At 41.5% G+C, this 17,858-nt stretch overlaps 2 protein-coding genes across 7 annotated transcripts in view; both read right to left on the bottom strand.

The window, feature by feature from the left end:
- ZNF423 (zinc finger protein 423) overlaps positions 1-11,554 on the bottom strand; it is a 408,575-nt gene extending 397,021 nt beyond the window's left edge. For 2 of the 3 annotated variants that reach the window (XM_044986839.1, XM_044986840.1), the window contains exons 1-2: positions 9,063-11,550; positions 4,770-4,902 (exon numbers count right to left, since the gene is read on the bottom strand). In XM_044986839.1, coding sequence (XP_044842774.1) covers positions 4,770-4,860 — 91 coding nt within the window. In that variant the 5' untranslated portion in view covers positions 4,861-4,902; positions 9,063-11,550. Of the gene's footprint in view, positions 1-4,769; positions 4,903-9,062 lie in introns of all 3 variants that reach the window. The other variant, XM_044986847.1, reaches the window with a different exon arrangement.
- A 3,336-nt stretch (positions 11,555-14,890) lies between these two features.
- Positions 14,891-17,858, bottom strand: part of LOC123349104 (nuclear receptor coactivator 5-like) — a 30,774-nt gene continuing 27,806 nt past the window's right edge. For 3 of the 4 annotated variants that reach the window (XM_044986850.1, XM_044986852.1, XM_044986851.1), the window contains one exon: positions 14,945-15,338. In XM_044986850.1, the coding sequence (XP_044842785.1) occupies positions 15,277-15,338 (62 nt within the window). In that variant the 3' untranslated portion in view covers positions 14,945-15,276. Of the gene's footprint in view, positions 15,339-17,858 lie in introns of all 4 variants that reach the window. The other variant, XM_044986849.1, reaches the window with a different exon arrangement.

Below are 17,858 nucleotides of genomic sequence, written 5' to 3'. Positions count from 1 at the left end.
TTTTACCCACGAAAGCTTATGCCCGAATAAATCTGTTAGTCTTTAAGGTGCCACCAGACTCGTTGTTGTTTTTGTAGATACAGACCAACACGGCTACCCCTCTGATACTTTTGCTTAGTTTCAGTTCCTTTCTTGCTTCTGCCTTGTTCTAAGCATCATTTTACCTGAGAAGAACTGGTGAGAAAATGGAGTTCTAGGGGACCAAAAACTTTACTTTTTAGCCAGAAACTTTTTGGTTATCAAGTTTTTGATGAAAAGTCAAAATTCTCCATGGAAGACAGACACTGTCTGTGAAAATTTCAACTTTCCCTGAAAAACCTGATTTTTCATCAAAAAACCTGTTTTAATGAACATTGTTGACCAGCCCAGTTTTAACAGCCTCTCTCTAATTACCAGAGCTGCCATGCGCTGACAACTGCTGTTGTTGGGCACAGGCTTCATCTGGAGCAAATTCAAAGACTCACAGGGGTGACGATCAGGAATACGTGGGACCGAAAGTAAGAAGGGGATCGTTGCTGTGTAAAAGACCTGAAACAGACACATCCTGTCCTGCTTGGAACTCCAGGAAAGGGGGCCAGGGAGAGGAAAATTCCCATGCAGCCTCAGGAGTGGAGTCTAGGATTCTGCTTGTGCCTCTGACGTATAAAGCTCTCTCTATTTTATTGGTTTTGTTTATGTGAACTGTAAAGGCAAAACAAGGCTTGTGCTCTGGTGTGCTTCTTCATGGCATATAAAAACCCTACAGTTTTAAAGCAATTCTTTCTCATTTTTGTCTTGTCTGGAAACACCTTAGACATGTCAGGTCTTGGTTTTCCTTCCTCGTGTTTGCTGGAGGAGTCCTTGGGAAGGCTAGAGAATTGGAATGGGATCTTTTGCTTTCCCCAGATGAAGGGGCACAGGGGTTTCAAACAATTTCCACTTCGATCTCCCCCTTTGCAAACTGCCTTTCATAGATATTTTGTACATTAAGTCTTCTTTGGCAAATATAGTGGCTGGCCTGGTAACACTGAATTACCCTGAACCATCTTAAAACTGGTTTCAGAGTAGCAGCCGTGTTAGTCTGTATCAGCAAAAAGAACAGGAGTACGTGTGGCACCTTAGAGACTAATTTATTTGAGCATAAGCTTTCGTGGGCTAAAACCCACTTCATCGGATGCATGCAGTGGAAAATACAGTAGGAAGATCGATATAGATATATACACAGAGAACAGTGTTAACAGATCACTCATTATAGTGTGTATGGTAAGGTGAGCTATTACCAGCGGGAGAGGGGGAAAAAAAACAAACTTTGTAGTGTTAATCAAAATGGCCCATTTCCAGCGGTTGACAAGAAGGTGTGAGGAGCAGTAGGGGGGAAATAAACATGGGGAAATAGTTTTACTTTGTGTAATGACCCATCCACTCCCAGTCTTTATTCAAGCCTAATTTAATGGTGTCCAGTTTGCAAATTAATTCCAATTCAGCAGTCTCTCCTTGGAGTCTGTTTTGAAGTTTTTTTGTTGTAATATTGCGACTTAAGTCCATAATTGAGTGGCCAGGGAGACTGAAGTGTTCTCCAATTGGTTTTTGAATGTTATAATTCTTGACATCTGATTTATGTCCATTTATTCTTTTACATAGAGACTGTCCGGTTTGGCCAATGTACATGGCAGAGGGGCATTGCTGGCACATGATGGCATATATCACATTGGTAGGCGTGCAGGTGAACAAGCCTCTGATAGTGTGGCTGATGTGATTAGGTCCTATGATGGTGTCCACTGAATAGATATGTGGACAGAGTTGGCAATAGGCTTTGTTGCAAGGATAGGTTCCTGGGTTAGTGTTTGTGGTGTGTGGTAGCTGGTGAGTATTTGTTTCAGTTTGGAGGCTGTCTGTAAGCAAGGACTGGCCTGTCTCCAAAGATCTGTGAGAGTGATGGATCATCCTTCAGGATAGGTTGTAGATCCTTGATACGCTGGAGAGGTTTTAGTTGGGGGCTGAAGGTGACAGCTAGTGGCGTTCTGTTACTTTCTTTGTTGGGCCTGTCCTGTAGTAGGTGACTTCTGGGTACTTAAAACTGCAACCACTGTTCCAGCCCAGCACAGACACTGTAGGTATGAGCGCATGTTACTCTTCTTCATATAATTTTCTGTTTCTGGGCACGTGCCAGGCTCATCATTCACATACACAACATTTCTGCACTCCGAAATGTGGCAATATAAACACAAGCTGGATATTTTAGAATGGGAGGTAGTGTGTGGCTGTCACAATATATATCTATATTTTTAAATACTGGCAGCCCTTCAGGAATAACAGAGCCAAATCAGTTCTTCTCTCAGAAGTTTCCTGGTATCTCTGATTGCTAAAAAGCATTCACCATCTTGCCTGTGTTTGGGCTTTTTTAACTGTTATGTGAAAACACAACCAGATACGCTTAATCAATGGGAGTTTATCTGCAGGAGTAGGACTGCGGGATTGTACAAAGTGTTACCCAGATTAGGATAGCTCAGAGATCCTCATCCTCCCATTCTCCGTTTCAGTTTCTTCTGCTTTTAACACGGTTCTCTTTGTTGCTGGAACAATGATCTGCAGAGAAGTTTCTCACTTTGCCCATTATTTACCCTTGGTCAGGGATTCCATTTGTGTCCATACTTTGTCTCTCTTCATTTTTGTATCTTCCAATGTCCATTTTTCTCACTGTCTTCTCTTCCCTTCTCTCCCATTCTGCACCCGCTGAGTAATTCCATTACTGTTTAATGGTGACTGCACCACCTGTCATGGCTGCCCAGGTTTCCACAGGCTGCATGTCAAAACCCCTTTTTAAATATCCTCAAACTCCAAATGGGAATGGAGATTGAGACCGTTTACAAATATGGAGGGGGAAATCAGTCCCCAGACCATGCAAAATATCTTCAATGCCTTGAATCAAGATTTTTACACATATGCAGCACAAAGAAAGGGGCAAGTACTGATCCTCCTCTCACAGGTTGGAGGAAGGAGAGGGAATTTTTTGGGAAACAATTTGAAAAGTAATGGTGCACTTTTCATTCTGCAGAGTGGAAACGTTTCCCTCCATTTCCTGTTGGGTCACTGCACTTAGCACTCATAAAACAAGGCGCCATCTAAGTAGTCAGTAATGAGCTCACTATTCAGTGCCAGGTTTTGGTTCTGCCAAATCCTAAATAAAGAAAAAGCCACTGTTTTTCATCATTTGACCTCTGCTTCTTCAGCTATTCTTGCAAGAAGCTAGAGCCTAATCAAAGTGGCCATCCTCCCCACCAGGGAAACACTGCTATAAGCCTATTACTACACATTACAAGAGGAGCAGACCATTGGCAAGTGCTAACTTGGTACTGGTTTAGGACTTCCAAATAATGGTGCATTTTATGTATAGGAAAACTAGTTCTAAGGAAGGACTTTTGGCACTAAATGATCTCTGGCCTTGGATTAGAATGATCCCTATAGAGGCAAGGAACCAGGATGTTCAAAAACATGCAGTTGTGCAATGAAATAAGTGCACCTGTGCGGCACAGGATTGCTAGAGAGAGTTGTCCAGTTCCCTTCAAAGGTCAGGCCCTCAGCCCAACAGATCCAATCAGCTTTAAATAAAACATTCAGAGGGTAACAATCTCTCAGTCTCCTCAGAAGTGGATGGCAATAGGAGAATGGTCCAGAGATAACCATCCCTCTGCAAATTCCTTCTTCTCAGCACAAGTGGAAACCATGACCTGCCAAACAGTTTGCTTTGGGAGGACTGAAGACCATGAGTGAAATCCTGGCCCTGTTAAACTCGATGGTAAAACTTGATAGACTTTGATAGGGGCAGGATTTCACCCAAAGTCTCACCTGATCAGCTACAACTAGACACCTTCCAGCATGAATGGCAAGTGATATTTTGTACAGTGGGCTGTGGTGGGTTGGGAGTGCAATTGGTAAACTTGCAAAATTCATGTAATGAATCAGCAATATTGTTAAATGGCCCAATAAAGGTGACACTACACCAGGACACTGCTTCAGCTACAAAGATAAGAATACAGCGAGTTAGCTGTGGAGTTGCATTAATACCAGAGCACAGTTTGGCCCACTCTAAGAGACAGCCACAGGGCAAGGAGAGGGCTACCTCTAGTGCGTACTCTTTTGCTGTGTGACAGAATACGGCTGGAATCAGTTCCTAGTTTTAATGGTGTGGTGGTTGTGTTGTAGAGGCACAGTTAATGTTCAAGATTATTTACAATGGAGGAATGGAACCAAAAAATTACCTGTGATTAAATGTATTAACTAGAAGCACTTTGCAAAGTAACCACTTATGGGGAGGTCCATGAACCTATTAAATTAATTTTCAGATCAACTCCTCTTGCTTGAGACCCAGCCAGCCAGAAGTTTTTTTCTGTCATAAGCCCTGAATTATGTAACTATGTCTTGGTACTACTAACTCAACCAAAAAAAATGAAGGGCTAACAGTACTTTAACGCTGTAAGCTATTTTGTAACCTTTGAGGAGAGAATCTGAATGTTTTCAGTGAAAAGTTAAGACAGGCTGAAACCTCACCTTTTCCTATTAAAAACAGTGATGTATTTGCTCTTGCAATTTCAGTTCAGCTCATGAGGGAAAACAGGGCAGATGAACTTTCATCATACACATTCTCATGCCTACATTGATGTGTCATATTCACCTTCCTTACCAGTGCCTAATGCATTTTTAAATCACGTCTGGCATTGCTCCTTTTAAAAGTCAGTTTACTAGCAAAGTCATCAACAGAAAAGACACGTAGAGTAGGAAAAGTTACTTACTCTTTCCATAATTGTCTTGTATTGTACTACACTTAAGAATTGCCATTGAGCAAATAGAAAATGGATTGCTACAGTTGTTGCTGTCAAGCATGTTACTCTGACGGGTTAAAAGGAACAGAAACTGTCAAGAAATCTATAAAAAATGAAAGATTGTGACAGTTACATTTGCTCATAATTGGGAGCTCAAGCTTTTAAATTATGTAAAAGTGCATCTTTTAACAGTTTTAACATTAAGCAGAAGCTCTAAAGGCTAATTTCAATAAAATTCAGTAACGGGGTATGAGTGTCTCAATTCAGCTCCAATATCTTCACAATTTTGTTACATATGACAAGAGTTAAAGCAACACACTAACCCAGGGGTCGGCAACCTTTCAGCAGTGGTGTGCTGAGTCTTCACGTATACACTCTCACTTAAGGCTTCACGTGCTGGTAATACATTTTAATGTTTTTAGAAGGTCTCTCTATAAGTCTATAATATATAATCAAACTGTGTTATATGTAAACAAGGTTTTCAAAATGTTTCAGAAGCTTTATTTTAAATTAAATTAAAATGCAGATCTTATTATTTTAGTGTGATCCTTGCCCTTGCTTTTCCTTGCTGAATTTTCCAACGTCTGGCACGTATTTGGATACTTTAGGCTGCACACAGGCTTCTGAGTGATCAGTTGTTGACTGGCTGGAACCCCAGATCGGCAGCTGAGGTGAGTGGAGCTGGCAGCTGGTACGGCTGAGCAGGGCCGGAGACCTGGACCCTGTCTGGCAGGGGGCCTGTGCTGGAACTCCAACCGGAAGCAAGGTGAGTGGGGCTGCGGCGGGGACCCCGGCTGGCAAGGGGCCAGCAGCCAGAACCCCAGAGCAGCGACTGAGCGGCTCAGCCCACCGCAGCTCTGGGGTTTCGGCTGCTGGCTCCTGCCCGCTGGGTTCTCAGCCCGTTGCCAGCCTGGGGGAAGGAACCCCAGGCCAGCGGCAGGTGCTGAGTGGGACCCCGGCTGGCAAGGGGCCAGTAGCAGGAACCCCAGAGCAGCGGTGGGCTGAGTGGCTCAGCCCGCCCCACGTGCCATCAAAAATCAGCTCGCGTGCCACCTTTGGCACACGTGCTGTAGGTTGCCGACCCCTGCACTAACCTATGAACTATTCCTTTAGCAATGCACATCATACAATTCTTTTGAAATCCAAATAGAAAGTCATTGTAGATAGGGCTGGTTGTGCCACCTATTATTTAGGTTGTCTGACACTTCACACAATAAGATTCTTTTTTCAGTTGCTTACAACTTCGCCAGCCTTTAACTGTTTGGACTGAAATATTGTGTGCAGGGTGTTGGACTTTTCTGAGCAAATGTCAGCCAGAATGGTTCTGCCATTTCCAAGAACAAAACTAGGAAAAAACATAATTTTGCCCATGTTAAAAAATTCAGATAACCCTTTCTTTGAACAGCTCTAGTGCCTCCATGCTTTAGAGCCGGGATTTGAAATTTGGAAGGAGGATGACCTTTGCATCAGGGCTGTATGTTTTGTCATCCCCATGAAAATCTGGCCAGATTTGGCCATTATAAGCCTCGGGAAAAAAAATCATAATTCACACATGCGACGTAGAGACTTGATTTTAACAGCTTAAGTCTCTGAAGAGTCTCTCCTGGGTATGCTTAAGCCTTTTGTATCTCCTAGGCTGACCAGCCTATACATGCACCATCCCCACAAAGCAACTGAGCATGCTCCAACCCATCACTGCTTGTGCGTTGACCAGATTTGACTCACCCTCACAAAGCAACTGAGCACATGCTCCCTCCAGCCCAAGGCTACAAGGATGAAGTTGGACTTCCTCTTTAAAGGCTGCTTTGGGCTAGGGTGAGGCCCAGCCCTGGAACAGAGAGCAGTGAACCTGTCTCTTCTGTGCTCACAATGACCTCCCTGATGGCACTCGGGCAGTGTGAAGGAGAAAGCCATGTGACTGGAATGTAAAGGGAACAAAAACTAGAGTAGGATGGGGAGGGAAAGCCATAGACAGAGACTGCTGGAGACTAGGACCAGGGTGAGAAGCCTGAGTAAGCAAGGAATGGGTTAAGGAGCCAGGGATGGGAAGACCGAGGACTAGGACAGTGACAGATCGGAGGGGACAGGGCAGAAAAGTGTGTCCACTAGGAGCATTCCAGAGATTGGAATGGAACTCAAGATTCCCAGGTCTCAACATTCTTCTGCACATATCTGTGAAACTCACTGGCAAAGCACAGGTCTCATACCATGCAAGTGCTGGTCCACATAGAGGATGACAACCTACTGCTGCTAGTTACTCTGTTAGCTCAAGTGGCAGAGGTCTGTGAGGTGCATCTAGCAGTTTGGTATCTGTTTGCTTTTTTAAAAACCTAGGAAGTTATACACCAAACCCGCTATTTTTTTCCCACAGGACCTCTGCCTCCTGCAGCACATAGAATAGACCTGCCTTGGGAACGAATCAAGGTTGTAGAGTGAAGAAAACTGTTGGCTGCATGACCCCTGGTTCTCTTGTTGCAGAAGTTGGAAGGTGTGTGTTGAATGAGACAGGGCTGCAGGAAGAGAAAGGACGGTCATATGGCTAAGGAAGTTGAATGCTGCCCTGCAGAACTGAAATCTATCCCTAACTCTGCCACAGAATTTCTGTGAGATCTGAGCAAGTCAATTAAACTGAACTTTTCACCAGTAGCCACCAATTACGTATTTTCTGGATGCCCAAGTTCATACCCCCAGGTCTGATTTCCAGAAGAGCTGAGCACTTACAGCTTCAACTGAAGTCAATGGGAGTTGTGCTTTGAACATATGACATGCTATATAATGCCAAGTACTTCTGACAAAGTCAAACTTAGCAGGGACTTTTCATCTTAACTTCTTGGTGGCTCAGTTTCCCCCATCAGTAAAATGGGGATAATACACCCCCCCTTACCTCAGGGGGTTGAAGAGATAAATCAGTTAATATTTGTGAAGCACTCAGGTACTATAGTGATGAATGCTACAGAACAGCCCAGGACGGAATTAATAATTTTGTCTTCAGAACAGAGTTTGAATAGTGTGCTGCAAATAAGGCCTGGGGTCACTGACCAACAAGGGTAAAACAAAATATTGAATAGATGCTCATGTCTACCCTGTGGACTGAATGAGGCAGGTGTCCTGTTGAAAAATATAGTCTCTAATCATGTAATTAAAGACTTTATCTTGATGCATACTCATGCAAGGGCTCAATTAAGGTTGCACAGGCAACATTAATTCCTGCATTTCTTAACTTTTAGTGCTTGACTTTGCAACCTTAATATTCTTTTCACATACAGTTTTTATAGGATATATTACACACAGTGCTATGGCAATACACAGATGGCAAGTTGATATCCCCCTTTTATTAATTTCAGAAGCTGCCATTCAGTCTAAGATCTACTAGGGAAATAAGGAATTGTAGTTACAGTGTATACAGAATATGAAAGCGAACAAGTCTGAATAACTAGTTCTCACTGAAGTGATATCAAGAAACCAACAAGATTTCAAAGCAATTTAAGTACTGTTAAGCCAACAATTTACACCATTTCATTCATGACAGACCTGAGAATGGAAATCCTTCTCCCCACAAACACATCCCTTCAATATGTAACAATGTTATAGTTCATTAATAGTAAGTAGTAAAACAAGTTGCAAAAATAAAGTACTAAGAAAAATATGCAATAAAATATTTATTTTTTACGAACATCAGAAAGCTTACAGTACACAAATGAACACAAAAGAAAGCAAAAGGACTTTGTGTTCACCCCATTTAACTTAGTCTACAGCCCAAGGAAAATCAAGTGCCATACAACAAAATTAACTGTGTGTAACAAGTGGAAATCTCTCTTGCTGGATATCCATGCAGTTTTCCCCATCTTTAAAAGAACTCAAGTTTAATTATTACAAACTTTTTTAACTATGTCAAAGTAAAAAGTATTTTGTATAACTGACCCATAAGCTGACGGACTACCACAAATAACTTCCATAAAAATGTTTGGGGAAGAATGATAGAATTAGTAAAATATTTTTTTAAAAAGGTATTACAAAAACATTAAAATGCTTATTTACCAAAATTTCAACATGCATTAATAAATAAAAGTAAACATTCACCTTCTCATAACAAGTACTACAATTAAAATATTAAACTTCATTTGTATTTTTCAGCATACATTTGTGAAAGTTTCATGGGTGCAGACTGACGTTTACTGCCATGACAAGCTGAATGAAGGAAGCCAAGCTTCTGGCCTGCATGCTTTGCTTTTAAGTAACTTGCAAAGAAAAAAGGAAACTTACCCTTTTCTTCTTTATGAGCCACACAGTTGCCCTATATGTTTGGGGATTTCTTTCTGTGCGTGTCTTGGAGGTTTTCCCCCCTAACGTAACAAAAGCATTGCAATGTTTGTCCTTAGAATAAGGCTCAGCTCTCCTTTCTGCACTACAAGGAACCAGCAAATGGGCACAAAGTCATTTCCCTCACCTTCTTCCAATTACATTTAAACAACCAGCTCAGATCTAAACAAACCTCTAACTGAAGCAAGCTGTGCTAATTCATGGGTTATTCTGATCATAGACACATGTATCATAAAATAGCCATTTACCAAAGTACGCATTTCCCCCTGTACAAATACAGCATTATGGCTCAAGGTGTTAGCTGCCATTACAAAACTGCTGAAGCTGTGGAAATGTTAAAAGCTAGTTTGTGTTTCTTCCCCTCTACTAAAGCTATCTCACAGAGACTGCTGTTCTGCAGAAGGGAATGAATGAGACTAGTACCTAAATGCTAATGTCTCTGCACCTTAAGGGTCCCCTTTGCCTCACTGCGCAGTACAGCTGAGCTCCCCATCCCAGACTGGTGCACAGCCCAGCGTCTCCCCTCTCCCTCACCGGCCATCTCCACACACAGCTTTTTCCCTGCCCCAATCCTAGCTATATCTCTGGCCAACCACTCTCATTAATGCCACTGAACTCCCCTAGATCCCTTCTCAGCCATCCTGACCCATTTACAGAACACTCTTCCCTCCTCGTCTTCAGCCCTAACCCACACCCTTGCCCTCATCCACCAAATGTCCCTTCTGATCAGTCTGCCTCTAGCCTTTCCTAGACTATGAACACTGACTTGTAGTGACACTACATATAGAAAACCATGAAAAACAATGCTCTAAATATCACTTTTAATCTATTCTGGGGCTGCAAACGCTAACGTGCATTAATCCTAAATGTGGTGTTATTGCACAGCCTCACTATGGGCAGAGCGAGGGCTGTTTGAGTGCCTAAATGGTATATTTTCCTCAGCATAACACATTGGAATTTAGATTTAACCTTAACTCTGAACTTCCTGCATTTGTACCACTTGGCTTTTGCAATCATTCCAACATCTCTGTTATGTTTATACCCTTACTTTATTAATATCAACTCCCAACTTTAGCAACCTCTTAAATTTTTTTGGTCTGGAAATTCAAATAGAATCCTTCAGAACTGGTCCAGGGTATTGCATTCTCTCCACTGCAGCCTTTGGATAATGCAGGCCACCCACTTCTAGCAAACGTTCCTTAAACTGTTATGCTGAAAAGTAATTTTGTAAAAACTGGCATTGTGGGGTTCTATGCTTTGTCTCAGCTAATTCCAGCTCTGTTTTCTGAGTGAGTTTACAAGAAAAGATATTTTAGCTGCTAGTCTTGCAAATTTGGCCAGGAATCTGAAAGACCAACTATTTCGTTTTGCTTATGTATCATAACCCATAATACAAAAATTTCAGGCCTACATTCTTCCTTCTCTTCGTGAGGATATGGGGGCAGAAGGAATTTAGTTAAAAATTCTGCATGTGATGCATAAATGGACCATAATCCAGCACTCTCACCCCTAGCTCTGGTGAATGAGTAGCTATACAGGAGTAAAATGCTTTGTAAAGAATGGGATTTAGTAAATTGCTAAATGACTAGTCATGGTCAGTTTCACTTCTTTAACAATTAATTTAGGGCTTATACCCAATTTCCCCTTTTCCAGATTAGGTATATTAGGTACCACAGCAGCACCTGCCTGCAGACAGCCAGCTGCTGCTCCCAACAACAGAAGGCTGCTTAGATGTGTGTGTAAATAGCAACTGCTCCCAGCTCTCTTCAGCTGGGGGGCAAACACTATGGGTCTTTTTTATCCTCATTAAAATAAATGGACAGCTGAGGGAAGGAAATGATCTGCTTTGTCACACTCACGCTGCTGAGGATTGTAGCAACTACAGGGTTTTCTCTAGACCCCTGGTAGCCCTTTGACCGGCTAGTGCAAGGGAACCCCAGACAGCCTTTTACCATTCTAGCCTGTGTGTAAATCCAGATTCAGAGTGAAGAGCTGGAAGAGAGGAGGGCGGGGTCCTGCTCTCTTTGTGTCAGCCCTTTAAACTGAAGTGCCCACAACAGCCCCTACAATCTTTCAAAGAGCTCAGAGGCAGCTTCTCTTTCCCATTTATTTTGGGGGAGAGGCCATGGTTCTTGCCTCTCTCTCCGCAATGTCTTCAGGCTGATGTTGCTATTGAAAGCATTAGACTGATGTGGGCCTGGCATCAGACACTGCTGTATTAAGCTATTTGCAAAAGGGAAAATGAATCCGATGTCCCAGAGTAGAGTGAACTGATGTCCCAATACTGGGGCTTTATATATAGGCAACTATTACCCATCGCCCTGTCCTAATTTTTCCTATCTGGTCACCCTATCCCAGAGTAACCTATTTTTTTAAACTAAGAAAGGTTGGTCATTAAGTCACCAGTATCTTCCCTTTTCAAAAGGGGAGGTCAAGTGACTAAAGCAATTACATCCTCCCCCCCCCCCCGTTTTAGTGTTAGTTACCAGAACAGGATCATTGCTGAACAGGAGACTTGGCTTCATCAACAAGACTTCTGTTTTACTCCAGTTCCTACACATACAACACTGAGTTCAGAAACAGACAGGTATCCATCGGAAAACTAGTGAAAAATCAAGACATACTGCCAGAACAGCTAACCAGAAATAGATGGGGAAGGGTGAGAAGTCAAATACAGCTTTGGGAAACTATGATACTCAACCGCTAAACACAGAAGTCAACTGAAGTCTTGGTGGTGTGAGGGATGTTTAACAATTCAAGCATCCCGGTGCAGATTGGCTTCAAGTTCACAGTGAGTGTGTCTTCACTTTTTTACTCTAGTCCTAGACCAAGTTTCTGGTTAAAATCTCACCTGACTTTTTATTATTTTAAACATGACAGAATATTATAGTCACTAGATCAGGAGTGGGCAAACTTTTTGGCCTGAGGGCCGCATTGGGTTTCCAAAATTGTATGGAGGGCTGGTTAGGGGAGACTGTGCCTTCCCAAACAGCTAGGCATGGCCTGGCCCCCACCCCCATCCGACCCTCCTGATTCTCGCCCCCTCAGGACCCCTGCCCCATCCAACCACCCCTTCTCCCTGTCCCCTGATCACCCCCGGAACCCCTGCCCGCCCCATCCAACCCCCCCCTCCTTCCTGACTGCCGCCCGGGACCGCTGCCCCCACTCAACCCTCCTGTTCCCTGCCCTCTGACCATCTTGACCCCTATCCACACCCCCACCCCGAGCACCACCTTGAACTCCCCAGCCCTCTAGCCAAACACCCCCCCCCCCCGCTCCCTGTCCCCTTACCGAGCTGCCTGGAGCACTGGTGGCTGGCGGCACTACAGCCGCACCGCCCAGAGTGCCAGAAGAGGCAGCCGCGCTGCCCAGCTGGAGCCAGCCACACCACCGCGCAGCACAGAGCACCGGGTCAGGCTGCAGCTCTGCAGCTGCGCTGCCCGGCAAGAGCTCACAGCCCCGCTACCCAGAGCATTGCGCCGGTGGCGGGGCGAGCTGAGGCTGCGGGGGAGGGGGAACAGCAGGGGAGAGACCAGGGGCTAGCCTCCCAGGCCAGGAGCTCAGGGGCCGGGCAGGAGGGTCCCACGGGTCAGATGTGGCCCGCAGTCTGTAGTTTGCCCACCTGTTCTAGATTATACCTTGATCCAGCTAGGCAAAGTAAACTCAAGGCCTTGTCACCACTAAGATTTTATATTGAGATAGCTACCCTGACGTAAAAACCAAAACCCAAAACCCACTCTTTTTTGTAGTGAAGACATAGCCTCACTTCCACTGGCTTTCATGGGTGTAGGATCAGACCCTTAATGAATACAGACTATATTCATCTTTAAACCCTTCTTTTAAGGGGGAAATGAACTTGTGATTAAGGCATTACACTGGGGTTCAGGAGATCTAGGTTCAATTCCTAGTATTGTGACAGACTTCCTGGGTGCTTATGGGAAAGTCTTTAAGTCTGTGCTTCAGTTCCTCATCTGTAAAATGGAGATAATACTTCTGTACTTCACATGAGGGAAGATGCATGTATTAATGCTCGAGGCCCTCAGATACTACAGTGTTAGCAGCCAGATAATTACATAGTAGGAACTAAATGGGCAACAATCACTTCAGAGGACCTACGATAGCAGTTTAGTTACTAACATAAGAGCTTTGAAACCCATACCTACTTAGAAACAAAAAAAACCCACAGAAGTTAGGGTAAGAGTTGATTAAAGAATAAATTACATACACACACATAATTTAGTTTGAATAAAAGTTTCAGTTATCTGGCAGCTGGTTCTTAATTCAGGATGGTTTAGCTATTACTAAAACCAAAAAAGTAGCAATAAGATTGCATAATGCCAATTAAAATAGATTAGCATGCTTTGCTGCACTGTGTTTAACCTGCAGTAAAAACCAGGACTATTTTCCTAGTGTTCGTGTTGGGGACTGTACTTTGTAGCAGCTCTGCTGAACTGAGACTTATAGATGGGTCCTTAGCTAAAAAGTTAAATAAATGCATTTGTTGAAACAAGTGAATTTTGACACAGCTGGCCAACTAAATTCTTTCTACTATGAGAAGAAAATTGCACTGGAAGTTAATTTTGTAAGCTTCTAATTGATCAAATGCTCTACTAAAGAATCTACAGTGAAAGTACTCAAGAGTGGCTATAAATATGACAGTGAAACATCAACAAAAATAGATTCCTCGTTAGTCAGTGCTGCTTTAGCTGGATGTGTTAAGACTCGAAAATCCTGCATCCATAAAATGATTAAGAACAATTATAACATATACAACTGACAAAATTATATGAAAGTAAGAACTTTCCAAGTTAATTCCTATTCTTAGGAAGATACATCAACTTACAAAAAGTCATGTTTTTGTCTGAAAAAGCATTTTACCTATTGTTATCACAAGTGATACCTATGATTAGTATAACTGAAGTGTTAAAGAAGTTTTTTCAGTTCTTTTAACTTGTGTTTGTCCGAAGTTTAGTTACTGAGCTAGCTGATTCTTTTAAGCTGCATTGCCATTTTCCCCTTTTGTTTGTGTGGGTCTTTCATAAAAGGTGCGAGGAAAAGGAAACCCACAATAAAAAATAAAATTTAAGGGGCTAGTATTGTAATTTTGAACTTTGACACTGTAAGTGGGTAACTGGGTGCTAAACTATATTTTTGGCAAGTTAGTTATTTTTTGTGATAACTAAAAAATTACATGTCAGTTGGAACTATACTTCATGTTTCTGTGGAATGACTGTACACAATTCTTTTTTAAACATTTTACACAATGTAACCGTATAGCTTTAAATTAACAAGTTAAATCTGGTACATTACTGGTCTGTGTGAAACTACATGGAAATTAAGGTAGTTCTCAACATTAATTTTCTTAATTGCATTTGGGAGAGAGTACAATTAGTATAGAATTTTCCTTAATCCTTTCATATCCTGTCATTAAACTTCAAATTACACTAGAAATGGAAAGACTAACATTCCAACACATTGAAGACATAAGCTATCATGGCATAATATAGTAATAAACATGAGATCTCATTTTAAAATATTTCAAAAATATTAGAAGTCCTAAGCAAGTGACATACTGAATAAGGGTTGAGATATGGTCAACGTGTATTTATCTTTACTCAAGGAAGATGCAAGGAAAGTAGACAACACTTTTGTATTATATAAAAAACACAAAATCCCAACAACCCATAGAGATGTTTCACATTTAGAAAGAAAGAACAAGAAAGAAAAAGAAATTGTATCCCACCCTACCCAGCACAAGCACTGAAATGAAGTCTGACTGGGTCTGCTTATCTTTCTAAAATAATCATATGGAAGAGTCAGGTAAAACTTAACCACAAAAGAATCAGTGATGAGTTGTGTAAAACAAATAGTTTATTTTGTGACCATATCTATTTAAACAATTCCTAATTTATAAGACCATGAATCTACAACACTGACCTTCCACAAATACCAATTTTGTTTGAACAGAAGAGCGCCCTGAAATTTTAAAAAGTTCCCATAGGAATGTGTATTACAGAAAATGAGATACATTTAAGTTTGTCTGGGTGTACGGACACTAGCAATACAAGTTTATCATGCTCTCTGCTGTCTTGGAAGAGGGATGCCACCATCAGGTTTAGTGTATTCCATTATTAGTCATGGTGTCTGTGATGTCGTCTCAGTTAAGCAAAGGCTTTGGTTTAGCTGCCCGTTGGTGTTGCACAGGTATAACATGAACAGCTACGACAAAGATAAAAATAAATAGTGAGGCTGTTTTACATATAAATGCCCTGCCCCTTCCCTCCCCCCTAACTAGCTCGATGTGCCACAATCACCGAGGACTCCTCACCCTCTTGCACTGGCAAAAGGTTAACAGCTACCTCCACTTTAGAGAGTTCTGTAATGTCCATCTCCGCAGCTACTGTAAAGAACTTGATTCTTCTATAACTTTCCTGCTACTGCCTTCAGATTTAAATCTGCCTTCAAATTTAAGAGCAATTGTCCACAGCCCTGGAGTCATCTCAGATTCCATGCCACTGAAAGCCCAAATAGCAGCCAAAGACTTCCACAGAAGAGATTGCACCCCCAACTTTTTGACCATAGGTATGACCACAGTGATCAATACATTTGACCACCATCTTCATTACTGCAGTTCCTATCTAGGAACAAAACCACCCCTCAATGGAAAGGCTCCAACATATGCTTGAATAATAAGAATATAGCAGTAGGGATATACTACCGACCACCTGACCAGGATGGTGATAGGGACTGTGAAATGCTCAGGGAGATTAGAGAGGCTATAAAAATAAAAAACTCAATAATAATGGGGGATTTCAACTATCCTTGTATTGACTGGGTACATGTCACCTCAGGATGAGAGGCAGAGAAAGTTTCTTGACACCTTAAATGACTGCTTCTTGAAGCAGCTAGTCCTGGAACCCACAAGAGAAGAGGCAATTCTTGATTTAGTCCTAAGTGGAGCACAGGACCTAGTCCAAGAGTTGAATATAGCTGAACCACTTAGTAATAGTGACCATAACATAAAAAAATTTAATATCCCTGTAGTCGGGAAAACATCAAAGCAGCCCAACACAGTAGCATTTATTTAAATACTTTTGGATATTTTCTATGTTTTCAAATATATCGATTTCAGTTACAACACAATACAAAGTGTATAGTGCTCACTTTATATTTATTTTTTATTACAAATATTTGCATTATAAAAAACAAAAGAAACAGTATTTTTCAATTCACCTAATACAAGTATTGTAGTGCAATCTCTTTATCATGAAAGTTGAACTTAGAAATGTAGAATTATGTAGAAAAAAAACTGCTCTCAAAACTAAAACAAATAATGTAAAACTTTAGAGCCTATAAGTCCACTCATTCTTACTTCAGCCAATCGCACAGACAAACAAGTTTGGTTACAATTTGCAGGAAATAATGCTACCCGCTTCTTGTTTACAATGTCACCTGAAAGTGAGAACAGGCATTCATGTGGCACTGTTGTTGCCAGCATCGCAAGATATTTACATGCCAGATGTGCTAAAGATTCATATGTCCGTTCATGCTTCAACCACCATTCCAGAGAACGTGTCTCCATGCTGATGATGGAGTCTGCTCGATAACAATCCAAAGCAGAGTGTTCATTTTCCTCATCTGAGTCAAAATCTCTTTTTTGGTGATTCAGGTTCTGTAGTTTCCGCATCTGAGTGTTTCTCTTTTAAGACTTCTGAAAGCGTGCTCCACACCTTGTCCCTCTCAGATTTTGGAAGGCACTTCAGATTCTTAAACCTTGGGTCGAGTGCTGTAGATATTTTTAAAAATCTCACATTGGTACCTTCTTTGTGTTTTGTCAAATCTGATGTAGAAGTGTTCTTAAAACAAACGTGCTGGGTTATCATCTGAGGCTGCTATAACATGAAATATATGGCAGAATCTGGGTAAAACAATCCTCCCCGAAAGAGTTGAGTCACAAACTGAATTAATGTTTTTTGTTTTGTTTTTAAAAAGACTAGCATCTTCAGCCTCTGGAATGGTGGCTAAAGCATGAAGGAGGATACAAATGTTTAGAATATCTGACACATAAATACCTTCCAACACTGGCTACAAAAGTGCCATGCAAACGCCTGTTCTCACTATTATGTAACACTGTAAATAAGAAGCAGGCATTATCTCCAGTAAATGTAATCAAACTCGTTTGTCCTAGTGATTGGCTGAACAAGAAGTAGGACTGAGTAGACTTGTAGGCTCTAAAGTTTTACATGGTTTTGTTATTGGAGTGCAGTTATGTAACAACAACAACTCTACATCTGTAAATTACACTTTCACGATAAAGAGATTGCACTACAGTACTTGTATGAGGTGAATTGAAAAATACTATTTCTTTTGTTTACCATTTTTACAATGCAAATACTTGTAATCGATAATATAAAGTGAGCACTGTACACTTTGTATTCTGTGTTGTAACAGAAATCAATATATTTGAAAATGTAGAAAAACATGCAAAAATATTTAATAAATTTCAATTGGTATTCTATTATTTAACAGTGCAATTAATCGCAATTAACTTTTTTAATCACAATTTTTTTTTGAGTTAATCACGTGAGTTAACTGCGATTAATCAACAGCCCTAATGTATAGTTAGGATTGTTTTCCAATGTGGATTACTTTGCATTTATCAGCACTGAATTTCATTTTGTTGCCCAGTCACTCCGTTTTGTGAGATCCCTTTTTAACTCTGTGCAGTCTGCTTTGGAC

Source organism: Mauremys mutica, chromosome 14 (assembly GCF_020497125.1).
Source record: "Mauremys mutica isolate MM-2020 ecotype Southern chromosome 14, ASM2049712v1, whole genome shotgun sequence".
Lineage (NCBI taxonomy): Eukaryota > Metazoa > Chordata > Testudines > Geoemydidae > Mauremys > Mauremys mutica.
The sequence above is the reverse complement of the archived record's forward strand: the minus strand, read 5'-3'. Positions and strand labels throughout refer to the sequence as shown.